We start from the raw sequence: 12,732 nt of genomic DNA on the forward strand, positions 1-12,732 counted from the left end.
CCCTCTCTTGCTGGCAGCCATTCGGCCCTCGAGGCCCTGAGGGGGTCGTGAAGACCTGGGGCTGCTCCCCTAGCCCGGGGCCCTGGCAGGGTGCCAAGCAGAGACCCACGCTGGCTTCTGTGGGGTTTGACTGTCTGTTCCTGACCTCCCCTGTCCCACCCTGCCAATGGCTTCTTAGGGGACAGAGACCTACTCCTTCTCCCTTCTTAGTTCTGGGGTCTTCCGGCACACCCAGAGTTTCTGAGGATGCACTTGGGAAATCTCAGCTAGAAAAGCAAAATCAAAATCAAACCCACACCAAAAAACCCATAGAAGACTAAAGAAATGCAACCGTGTGCAAAGACGAATGAGCCCGAGAGGTAAGTGGCTACCTGGAGACATGGGGGAACTGCCACCGCCCTTTCAGGGGGCTCCCCAAGACACCATATTGCACGTGAGGCTAGTTCTCCCCCAGGGGCCCGCTTGGGAACTCGGAGCAGAGCCCCCTGGAAACTGTAGGTCAAGGGACCCAAACAAACACACCCTTGTGCCCGTGCCCACGTACAGACGTGCCACAGGCAGGGCCCAGGGAGGACGACAGGTGAGGCACACACATCCCGGGGAGGGTGCAGGTGGGAGGGAAGCAACGGAACACGCCAGAGAGAAGTGACCGAAACAAAATTTCTGTTCTAAATGGAATAAATAAATGGCTTTTGTTATTGTTAAAAGAATAAATACAGGGTACAGGGCACCGGCAGCTGGGATTGATGCTGGGTGCTTTTGCCTGCGGAGGGTCCAATCTTGGTTTCTGCCTTGGTGTCCGTGGTGAGTGTTTGATGTCCTGAGCTTCATCTGCCGCGGCATGGCCCCGCTGGGCTGGGCACCTGTGGCCTGGCGCCAGCCCTTGTCTAAGCACCTCTTAGCACTCCTGGTCTCTGCGCTCGGAGTGGTGGCCCTACCCCGGGACCCCCGGGTGGCTGCAGCGCACATCCCACTCTGAGAGCAGGTCGGAGCTCAGTGTAGGCCTTTGGCAGGGGTTTGTCCTCTGTGTCTCTCGTCGAGGAGGGGCTGTTTACGGCATGCAGGGACGCTGCCTTCCGCCAGTGTCCGGAGAGGGAAAGAGGAGCCTGTGTTGCAGTAGGTCCTTGTCTGGTGGAGGCAGCCAGGGAGGGCGAAGGGAAGAGCAGGGACTTCTGTCCATGGCTGCGGACGCTGGTCCAAGGCGTGGGGTGCGGCGGCCCCTGCGGCGGGCGGCTCAGTGAGTTGGCACCAGGTGGCTGTCGCGCTGGCGGTCCCGGGGAGCGCGTCACTGGTAGAGGAGGTAGGCCTTGAGGGAGGCAGGCAGCGGCAGCGTGTGGATCTCCCCCAGCCGCTCCTTCCCCAGGGCCAGGCGCACGGAGCGGCGGCAGAGATCCATGAGCGGCAGCGGCTCAGCTGCAGAGACCGAGAGAGAGACAGAACCGCAGGTCAGCACGGCCGGCCGGCTCCAGAGCAAACAGCACTAACAGCAAGGGCAACGCTATCATCCACTGATACTCATTCCAATAAATAGACAGACAATAAAAACCCAATAATTTGATTTTTCATTTTAAATTCCTATGAATAGCTAACACAGAGAGCCCGCTCTGGGCGGGGCCCCTTGGGGAGCCCTCTGCAAACACTAACTCATTTAATCCGCACTACAGTTTCTACGAAGGGTTTAATAATCACAGAGATGTACCATTACCATCATCCCCATTTTACAGATGAGGAAACTAGGGACAGAGTCTAAATCACTGCCCAGGGTGCGCGCTGGCAAACAGGAGCAGGAGCTGGGATTTGAACGCTGGCCATCCCGCTCTTCCCTACAGCACCCCCCCCCCCACCGCCCGTCTGGACCAGCCGCAGCCTTCGGCGCCTGTCGGTCCAGGAACGTGGGAGCAGCTCTCCAGCACCCACCACAGCACCAGAGCCCATGCAGGCTTTAGTAGGGGAATCATTCCGTGTCACCAAACACTCTCAGGGACTGTCCTCATCTCCCTTACAGCCGAGGACACTGAGGCACACAGCGGGTAGCTAATGTGCCAGGGCTAAAGGCTGGGGTCTGAATCCAGCAGCCTGGGCCCAGCATCCACGTTCTTGGCCATCAAACATGCTGCCAATGCGATGTAAGAAACACTGGCCCAGAGTTGCACGTTACAGGCCCGGCTGGCCCCACAGCTTGGCAATGTCACGTCTGTACCACGCCAACCTAGAGAAACCCCAGTGCTTCTGTCTGCCGGACAGCAAAGCTGAGGGCCCAGGCTGGGGGAAACTGGAAATGCCAGCCCGGCTGCAGCGGAACCTCCTCCAGCTGCCCCAGGAACCACGGGGCTGTGTCCCAGCCAGGGGACTCAAGGCAGAGTGGCTTCTAGCTGCAGCCCTCTGGGCACCTCCGTCCTGTGTCCCCAGAGGGCCCGGGCCCTGCCTTCCCACAAAGGAGGCTCTGTTCATTCAGCCCGTGTCTCAGATGAACTCTGGGCTCCAGATTTCAGGATTCTGAAAATCACCCTGGGGGCTGCGGGGCCGGGATGGGTAGAGGAATGGGGGGATGGGGTGAGTGGGGGAGGGTGGGTGCTGACCCCTTTCTGCTCTCTTCCCTGAAGCCAGGTACAGGTGAGCACACCTGGAGCTGCTGGGGCCACCCCACAGTGTTTGGGGATGGGAAGGGTGGAGATGAATGATTTGTGGCTCCACCCACGGTCTTCCCTGACTTTGAGACTCTTTCATGAACAAAATAAAGGTCAGACCAAAAAACTAAAAGACCCCACAAACCCCATTCCTCCAGTAAAAAGTGGATTAAAGTTCTTTAAAATTCACCAACGTGTCTCAAAAATATTAAAAATCGCATTAAGAAACTCAAGTTATTGAAAACCAAACCCTAGGCTGGGTGGGGACTGGGGGAGAAGGGGGACTGACTGCTAACAGGCACAGGCTTCTTCTGGGGCTGATAAACACGTTCTAGCCTTGATCGTGGTGACGGCTGCACAAGTCTGACTGCAGGAGGGGCCGCCGGCTTGACACCCTAACTGGCTAAATTGTATGGCATGTGAATGACAGCTCAATGAAGCTGTTATAAAAAACGGGATAAACCTCAGGCTGGATCATGCATTTACTAAATTCCAGGCTTTAAAAGAAGAGAGACAAATGCTATCATCTCCCGAGGACAGACACAGCCACAGGCGCGGAGGAACTGAAACAGTGAAAGATTTAACAGAAAGCTTCCAAACTTGGGATGATTGAGGGGAACCCCACCTGGAGGCAGGAGGAAGAACTAAATGACCCTGGGTCCTTTAGGGTCAAGGATCCCACAGACCCCTGGGGGGACGGGGTAGGGCTGGTCCCACCCTGGCGATGCCAGGCCTGGCTCCTCACCTTTGGCCTGAGCAGCAGCCTGACCCAGAGCAGATCACTCCCTCTGCATGAGCCTCAGTTTCCCCATCTGTAAGATGAGGCATCTGGACCAGATTCTCCCCACGGTTCTGTCCAGCTAAGATCCTGACAGCCAGAAGTGACTTGGCCCTTCTGCCTGATGGGGTGGGGACACTTCGCTGTGCGCAGGAGCGCTCTTGCATCTGCTCTCTTTGGAGCCAGAGAGCCCGGGCTGCCCCAGCTCCCTCCCTGGAGGATGTGGCTCAGCCCCTCTGGGGGTGGTGGGGACTCCCCCGGCAGCTGGATGGCACTTGAGAAAGCACCGAGAGCCATTGAGTGTGGCCCAAGAGCCAGGCTGTGGCAGTGGGGCTGAGGGAGTTCCCATCCCCGCCCTCTCGGCTCACTGGGCTCCAGGCCCCATCCGAATGCCCTCACGAAGCGCCTCTAACCTGCAGAGGCCTGAACGAGCCCCAGCTCCACCCAGCCCCTCACTTCGGGTGGCTGACCCCACGGCCCCCATAGCAGCGTGGTCTCTGCAGCACCTATCGTGTGTCTGGTAGAGACTGTGGCCCCAACCTGCGCGTGGGGAAATGGGCTCAGGCGGTGAGACTGGGAGGTCGGAGGTCGGAGGGCCAAGGACTCCAAAGGGCCGAGGCCCGACAGCGACCTCATCCCACCCCCAGCTGAAAGCAGCTGAAATGAGGAGTTTCTACACCTTCCAAGACTGGCTGCAGAAGTGGCAGCTGATGGCAGCAGTGACATGTTATGAGCTGAAAACATGACCAGAGTCACCTCGGCATCCCGCGGATGGGTCTATTCTCTGGACTTCAAGTGCACAAACAGGTCTCGCCCCCTGACCTTGCCGGAGGACAGGGGTGGCGCCCAGGGTCGCGCTCTGATTGCTCCTCAGAGGCAATGCGCCGGGCACAGAAACACTCGTGGGTACCAGGCCATGGACAAATGTCCCTCCCATCAATTTTCCTGGTCACTACCAGGACCCATGCAGGTCTCCCTCGCCGCAATACTTGTGACTGGGGGCTGCGGTCTATGTGTCCAGTTCTGTCCACAATCCCAGGCACCCACTGAAATGCCACCAAGCTCGTGGGTACCTGTCCTGTTGCCTGGGGCCTCTGGCCACCACGCCCATCCCTGCGAAGCTCACGCTTCATTCATTTAAATAATTTACACGAATGAGAGAGGGGTTGGCGCTGACCGTGCAGCAAAGAAGTCAGGATGGAACCAGGCGCTACTTCCGCGATCAGCAGGCTTGGAGCGGGAGAGCCTGTGTGCAGACTTCCCCGTCGACGAGGAACAGCTACCTGGTGGCCTAACCGAACATGCACCGCCCCAGGGCCCCAGCCCACGACTCTCATGGTTCTGGGAGAGATTTCGACCCAACTCAAGCCTCAAGGGCGTAGCACTGTGCCTGCTTCAAAGGCCCAGTGAATGGGTGGCGGGTCTGCGGGGTCAGGAAACGCCCGGATGCAGCCATGTGCACGCCAGTCGCCTGTGCTTACTCTGCAAGCAGCTTGCAGCCAAAATGCTCCATGAAGTGGGTTCTAGAACGTCGGGGGCAGGGGTGGCCATCGAGGGATGCGTGTGCATTCTCCCTTTACACTGAGCGGTTCTTACAAAAACAAAGAGACAAACCAAACATCAACCCCTTGCCCTCGGCCAGGGAAGGATGGAGGCACCTGTCATCCCCTGTCCCCTCCACTCTGAGAACCTGCTGTCCTCATAGGACCAGCCTTTCTAGGGGCAAAGGTCTACAACAACCCCTCCCCCATGGCCCCTCACTGCAGAAGGAAGCCCCTGGCAGGGCGGGGTGATCAGTCTCCCCGACGAGGGGCTCCCCCCAGAGCGCAGGTGGAATGGGGTGCAGGAAGGCGCTACCATCGGGGTGAGGCACCCGGGAGGAGGCCACTAAACGTGTCTCCTGAGGGACAGAGCTGAGCCCTCCCTGAACCCTCAACCCCAACAAACCACGCCCGGCTCACCGGGAGCGTGGGAGAAAGTTTCTAAATGCCGCAGGGCAGATGCTTCCCTTAGCAGGAGACTCCTTTAAAAGCATGGGGCGGGGGGCAGGAGGACCCACGAGGTCAGAGGTCCCCCTGGAATGGCAGCCAGCCTGCCACTTGCAAATGGCCTTTTCCTTCTGCATCTCCAGGGAGGGTGGTGGGCAGGGGCCACACGTGGCCCTGTCTCCCCACTCAGCAATGGCCATCTCCACCCCTGTCCCCAGGAAAGAGAGCAGGTGACACAGGGGCACCCTGGTTGCAGCCCCAGCACCAGGGCCTCGAGGAGGAACGAGAGCAAACAGCCTGTTGTCAGAGCTGGCTGGACAGCAGGGAGGTCACACAGGGATACTCACCGCCTTTGCTTGGCCCCAGCATGGTAGCAGGGACTCTGGCACACAGGAGAGCGGGCACAGGAGATGGCACGGATCTCTGGAGATCCCAGGAAGGGGGCACATGCTGGGCGACTTGGGCTGACCCTCTCTACAGACAGCAACTCCCTGCTGAGGTCGGACCCGGGTATGGGGTGGGGGGCACGACGACTTTCCAGACATCCCAGGAAGCAGAACCACTTCCCGGATGGTGACAGCAAAGCCCTGACACAGGCCTGACACCAAGAAGACGGGTCTAACCAGACCTGGCCAGAGCTGCCACCTGCCGTGCCTTGCTCCCTGTGTGGACCCTGGAAGGCAGCCTTTGACCTCCCTGATGGGCACCCCACCATCTGCGGGGGTGGTGTGAGGGAGGGAGCGCCGGGCTCATCTGTCCCTACCCCCAGGCGGCAGTGGGGGGAGAGGATGGCCTCGTGAGCATGGTCTATACTCGCTGTCTGCACATCTGTGGTGGGTTGAGTGTGCCCCTCATTCACGGTCACCCTCAGCCTCAGAGGGCTGCCTTATTTAGAAATAGAGTCTTTGTAGGTGTGCTTAGCTCCGATGAGGTCACACTGGGCTAGGGTGGGCCCTAAATCCAATGGCTGGTGTCCCTCTAGGCAGAGGGGAGGGCACAGAGAGACACACACAGGAGACGCCACATGCAGACAGCCACAGAGACTGCGGAGGCCTCTCCAGGCCGAGGGAGGCCGAGGGTTGCCGGCAGCCCCAGCAGCCCGGGCAGAGGCGGGCTGGACCCCGCTGACACCTTGATTTTGGAATGTGGCCTCCTGGACTGCGGAGAACACACGCCCGGTGTTTTAAGCCGCCCCGTGTGTGGCGATTTGCTGCAGCAGCCCCAGGAAACGAACGCGCCGGCCTCCCTGTTCCTCTTGGAAAGCACCCCTCCGGCGCCGCCCCACCCAAACCACTCCTGTCTCAATCACTCGTGACCTCCTTGCTGCAAAAGCTGAAGGACAATTCTCCGCTGCTGACGTACCTAACCGGCACCTCTCTGCCCTCCTTGAAGTTCCTTCTTCACCTGGCTCCCAGGACCCCAATCTCCTGAGTCCCCCTACCCAGGAACCCCGCTGCACGGTGGAGCCCCTTTGCCTCCTCCTTGGCCTCCCGACCTCTAGGCAGGCTCGGCCTCGGCCCTCCTCTCCCTGCTCTCTGTCCCTCACTCTCTCGGTGACTTCATCCAGGTCACGGTTCCAAAGCCGTCCACACGTGGACCACTCCCCGCTGACCACTACCCTGGACTCTGGGCCTGCAGCTTCTCCTGGATGTGCCAAGAAAGCATCTCAAGTTCAACCTCCGCCCTTCAACCTGCTCCTCCCTCACGCTTCCCCATCGTGGTGGGCAGCGGCCCTGTCCTTCCACCTGCTCAGGCCGAGTACCTGGAATCTCCTGGGCTCACCTGGACGCTTCCCTCTCTCATCTCACATTCAATCTGCTGATGCGCCCTTCCAGGGAGCCCCGGGACTGACCCCCTCTCACCACCTCAAGGCTTCCTCCCTGGCCCGAGCCGGCACCGCCTATCACCGGGACAACTGCCATGGCTCCTCTCGGCCTCCCAGTGGCCACTCTCTTCCCTACCGTCTGTCCGTTTCTGCGGAGCAGCCAGCATGGTCCTTCTAGGACACAAGACGCCCCTCGATAAGGCCCTGAGGTGTCCGTCTAAGCAGGCTCAGGCCAGTGGCTCTGACACATGGCACCCTGCAGCGGGCTCAGGACAATGCATCACCCCCACATGGTCTGCTCGGTAAGAACTGACCACATGTATGTATTTTCCAATCAGAATCCTCCAAAGTCAACTGACCGCATGCAGCAGGGCCCACCACATCTACCAGCCGGGGAGGCCAAGAAGCCAGGGGCTGCGCACAGCCTGGCAGCGCAGTTCTGGCTGGGGCAGGCCCTCGTCATGGACCAAGAGTGCCCTGAGCTGACACTCCGAGTCTCCGGGCATATTCCAGGGCAGATTCGGTTCCTAACAACTTATCCCCGTTCTCATGACTCCCCTCACACAATGCCTGTAAAAATTTCCAAACAATTACAATTACGCAAGCACCCAGCTTCCCACCTGCTGCAGAGCTGAGCAGGGCACCATCCACTCACAAGACGCGTGTCTGTGCCTCTAGGACGGTTCCGGCAGAACCCTCTGTTCGGGCTGTGCCCTGATGTGCCGGGGTGAGCAGGCCCCGGAGCTCCCCTGGCCGCTCTGGGGTCTGTGTTCTGCACTGGAGCTGGGACACACCAACAGCAAAGCCACGTGGACTCACAGAGCTCACGGGAGTGCTAGCCGGCCTGTTTCCGGAGGGGACACGGCTGGACATTCACGTGGTGGACACCAGTCTTGGTGGCCAAGCAACAACAGCAATCCCAGTGTCTGTCTGTCTGCACAGAACAGACGGTAACCGTCCTGGGTCCATGACCACCCCTTGCCAGGAGGGAGGCAGGGCTGAGGGCCAGGGTTCCCCAAGATCCTAGGTCCTGGGGGACAGGGGCCCAGGGCTCCCCATCCCTACCCATTCCTGCTGGAGGCAAATTCGATGTGGATTTAGCACCACTCATGCTATCACCTGGGGAGATGGACTCACAGAACTCGCTCTGCAGGTTCCCTAGCCCAGGGCTGAGGTTACTTCCTCAGGGAGGTTGCCTGCTGGATGCACCCTGGCCACCCCTGCCAGGAGTCCCATGGCCTCAGGGTGCTAGGCTGCACAGGTGAGGATGGAGCGGCTCTGGGAGCCTACACCAGCCCCCCAGCCCCTGTGCAGCTGCCAGCTCCCTGTCACTACCCAGTCAAAGCCAGAGCAGGAGTCTGGGAGAAGGAGGGGCGTGGAGGCTTCCAAAGGGAAATACTTAAGTGTTCACTCATGCTCTACCTGCCAGACGTTTTCTCCAGTATCTTTCGAAGGCTGAAATGAGGAGGATGAGGAGGAGGGAGAGGAGGTGGGGGAGGGGGAGGAGGAGAGGGGGAAGGGGAGGGAGAAGGTAGAGGAGGAGGCCGAGCATGGGGGTGAACAGTGCTGCTGCTCCAGGACCTCCTGCTACCCCAGGCTCCCAGCCTGCCATGCCAGCACAGTGCCAACGCATATGGCCTGAGGAAGGCCACTCCCCTTTCCAAAGGGACAGGTGGAAATAGCTGCTGACTCAGCCTGTTTCTAATCTACGTGCTCTTCCCAGTCTCCCTGCAATGTGACTGGACAGCCCCTCTCCAAACAGTGTCCCACAGGAGCCCACTCAGAAGCCTCCGGCAGCAGGAGAGAAAGACCTTAAGCCTGTCTGATGAACGAGAGGTCACGGGCTTTCATGTATCGGAGAGGCCCTGCTATCCCCAAGGCTGCAAACCCCAGCCCAACAACAGGCTGGCTCCTGGCTAGACCTGCAGATCACACCTGGGGGCAGGTTAACCTGAGACAAAGACCATCCATCCATTCATTCATCTTTTCATCCACTCATCCATCCATCCATTCATTTGCTTATCCATTTATCCACACATCCATCTATCCACTCATCCATCCATCCAAACACTCATCTATCCACCTACACATTCATCCTCCACCATCCAGCTCTTGAAGCACTGCCAGGTAATCTAGCGGGCTCTGGCTAGAATTTCTCATTTAACCAGACCTAGGTAAACTTGCCTCTGAGGGTCTGAATATACTAGGGTATCTACTCAAAGATACTTTAATTCCAATGACCGTAGAAACTTCTGGCCCAGGCCCACCCAGGTCCACAGGAGCGTGGGGAGGGCACCACCTTGGACAGCCCAGGGGACACTTACGATCGAGTCCGTTCAAGTAGCGCATGCGGATCTCACAGTGGCCCCAGACGGCACTCACTACGGGATACAGTTTTTTGCCCTTGAGTCCCCGAAAAGCCACTCCCATGTACTGTCCATCCACAATGAAGCTCAGGGTCCCGTCGTCCATGTCCAGGGCCACCAGGAAGGAGTCGGGGACGATGAACGTCTCGTCCGGCTCCAGAAAGGCCGGGTACGTTTTACTTGGCTGGTTCTTGCCATCATGGTAGAGCCGGTTGCGCCCCAAGTCCCAGCCCCAGGACTCGTGGTTGTTCCCCACGAGGGTCGTGTACCCCACGGAGTGCAAGGGAGCGTCTGCCGTCGCCACTCCCACCACAGCGTGTGTGCCCCGCTGCCTCATGGCCCACGTGATCTGCCACACGTGCAGCCCTCGCGTGTACCCAACTTTGCCCCTGATTGCGTCTGTGCTCTGGGCCACGGGATGCCGGTGAAAGATCAGCTTGTCGTCCTCCTTCACAAAGACGTTGAGCGAGCGGTCGTTGTTGTTCCACGAGTGCAGCAGCTGCACGTCGTAGGACACGGGGGGCATGTCCAGCAGCAGGTCCAGCCGCGTGGGCTTGCAGTAGTCCAGTCCCTGGAGCTCCTGCTTCAGCGGCCGGTACGTGGGGTCTCTCATGTCCACGGTCTTGATCCCTCCGGTGACCTTCTGACCCATGTTCGCCTTGGTTTCAGCTCCTCACTGACCCCCCCAGGCAAACTCATCAATCTCGGGGCCGCGTCTCTGATTTTCTAACCAGGGCCAGACGGAATTCCTAAGGAGGGTTGGTAGGAGAACTCCGTGAGTTGTGGAGCGTTCGGGATTGCCTAATGGATGGAAAGAAACACAGAGGCCGTGAGCGGGCTGTAGGACGAAGCGGCAAAGTTAATCGGGAGGGCAAGGCTGGCCACGCCACACGTCCCCCAGCCTGCACCGAGCTCCGCCACACCGGATCCCGGCAGGCTGGAGCCTCGGCACGGAATGAAACTCTCTCTGTCCTCTTGGCTATGTTGTCACAGGGGAAAGGGGCTGTCTGTCCACCCAGTGGTCTGTGTGGAGGGGTGGGTTTTGGGGCCAGGCGTCACTCTCAACTGCAGTCTGAGACGGGCAGCTGACACCCACCAAATATCACTGGGGCTTCACAGGGCAGAAGGGCACGATTCCACCGAATCTGGAATCAGCCACAGCACAGTGGGCATTTTCGTGGTCAAAATAGAGGGCGGCGGACTGCTCTTGCCTTACTGTTCAGAGGGGAGGTGGAGCCCCAAGTAGTAGCAAAGGTTGTTAAAGACACAAATCCCAGCTCTCCCCTTTCTGGTGTGAGACAGGCTCCCTCATCTCGGAGGAACCGTCCTCTCTTCAGAGACAGGGTAGGACTCCTTGTGTCCAGTACACAGTACATAAAGCCAGTATAGAGCAGGGGTGTCCCTCTGCAGCTAAGGTTGGTGGGCAGGGGGGACTGCCCTGGTTCTGGAAAGTTCTGTGGATACTGTCACCTCATGTCCTGGATCTCCTAGGAAAATCCCAATCTCAAGTTTTTGGTCGCATCTCCTCTCCCTGAAGCCACCAAAACCTCCAGGACTCCCTCTATACACCTGCTGAGGGGTCACCCATGGCTGACCATGGGAGGGTGGAGAGAGCTGGGGTCCAGTGTGGCATGGCCTCAGCCTTCCCTGAACCCCCTTCCCCCCGACTTCCACTCGAGTGTCTCTCTGAGCTGCAGGAAGGCTGGTCCGAGGTGGCTCCCAAAGTCAGCATGTATGGAGTAGAGCACAGACGCACCTGCTCCCACCCCTGCCTGAACCTTCCCTCTGGCTTGGTGCCCAGGGACTTCTCCCTGTCCTCAATTCTCCAGGACCCTGTGGGGATAGGGGTCAGCTCTGTGGGAGGGTGAGCAGGGAATTAACTTTCTAAGAGAGTTCATTTTACCACCTCCCGCTTCCTGTAACCCCTCTGCCAGCTCAATCATCACCGCAGGAAGGACATTTCTCTCAGGATGTCATCTGTCATGGAAGATCCACCCTCTTTCCATGCAGGGGAACAGGTAGGGAGAGTGAGGCGGCTGGGGGAGGGGAGAGGAGATACTGGAGATACTTTTTCTGTAAAGGGCTGGATAGTAAATATCTTGGGCTTTGAGGGCCAGACAGTCTCCGTGCAACTCTTCAGCTCTGCCGTTGTAGCACAAAAGCAGCCACAGAGGGACACAAATACATGAGCATGGCCATGTCCCAATAAAGCTTTATTTATAAGAACAGGCCGGCCCGTAGTCTACCAACCCCTGCACTAGACAGTGCACCGTGTGTTGGCTCCACTGAAGACAGCGTTAAGGAGACTGCGCTACGGAGACAGTGTAAGACGGATGTGGGGGGGGGAGGAATCTCACAGCAATGAGGTCTGCCCAGCCCCAGGAGGAGCCACCAGAAAAGATGGCAGAAAAGCCATGGAGTGTCACTATCTGTCAGCTCACAAAGGCCCAGCAAAGGCACCAACACCAACCTGTGTGGCGTCTTCCCTTCCCGGCCTCCCGTGTGGGGAAGTGTCAGAGAGGAGGCCCCTCCTGGCCTGGCCCACGTGGCCACGCGTGGTGGGAGTCAACGCCCAGCCTGGGAGGAAGGAGGCTGGGGACAGAGTGGGGACAGGGCAGGGTGGGCAGGTAAAGGTCGTGCAGCATCGTGGTGACTCTCTCACAAGGGCACCCCAGGGCCTAGCAGGGGATGTGGGCCACCCACATGGCCACTTCTGGGCCCTCCTGCCATCTGAGTCACCTCCTGGGTGGCCAATCACTGTGGTGACCCCAGGGCCACTCTGACTCATCTGCCATGCACCCTGTGTCCAGGCTATGGTTAGGGATGACACTTCCTTCTCCTCAGCTTCCTGTTGTCCACGCCTCGCCACCTCCTTGCTGTGCAAGGACACACAGCTATCCAGCTGCCCTCCTCCTCCTGCCTATTTTAAAACGTGGCTACACAGATCCGCCCTTCCTGCAGGGCCCCCAGGCGCTCCCCCTGGCCCCCTGCCCCCTGCCCTGGGGCTGCATCCTGGGGGGCACCCCCAGCCCTCTTCCTGGGGATCCCAAGTTCACACACTGCAACGGTGGCTTGGGCCACTGAGATGCACCCTTAGCTCTCCCGAGCTTCTGTGAGATGGCACCACCTGTGTGTCACAGGCTTACTT

At 59.1% G+C, this 12,732-nt stretch overlaps 1 protein-coding gene across 4 annotated transcripts in view; it reads right to left on the bottom strand.

Moving 5' to 3' along the window:
- Positions 1 to 678: 678 nt before the first annotated feature.
- Positions 679 to 12,732, bottom strand: part of SPSB1 (splA/ryanodine receptor domain and SOCS box containing 1) — a 67,013-nt gene continuing 54,959 nt past the window's right edge. For all 4 annotated transcript variants that reach the window (XM_045546203.1, XM_045546202.1, XM_045546204.1 and 1 more), the window contains 2 exons: positions 9,543 to 10,385; positions 679 to 1,413 (listed from right to left, as the gene is read on the bottom strand). In XM_045546203.1, coding sequence (XP_045402159.1) covers positions 1,286 to 1,413; positions 9,543 to 10,236 — 822 coding nt within the window. In that variant the 5' untranslated portion in view covers positions 10,237 to 10,385 and the 3' untranslated portion in view covers positions 679 to 1,285. The remainder of the gene's footprint in view (positions 1,414 to 9,542; positions 10,386 to 12,732) is intronic.

This window comes from Lemur catta, chromosome 3, assembly GCF_020740605.2.
Source record: "Lemur catta isolate mLemCat1 chromosome 3, mLemCat1.pri, whole genome shotgun sequence".
In the NCBI taxonomy this organism is placed as follows: domain Eukaryota; kingdom Metazoa; phylum Chordata; class Mammalia; order Primates; family Lemuridae; genus Lemur; species Lemur catta.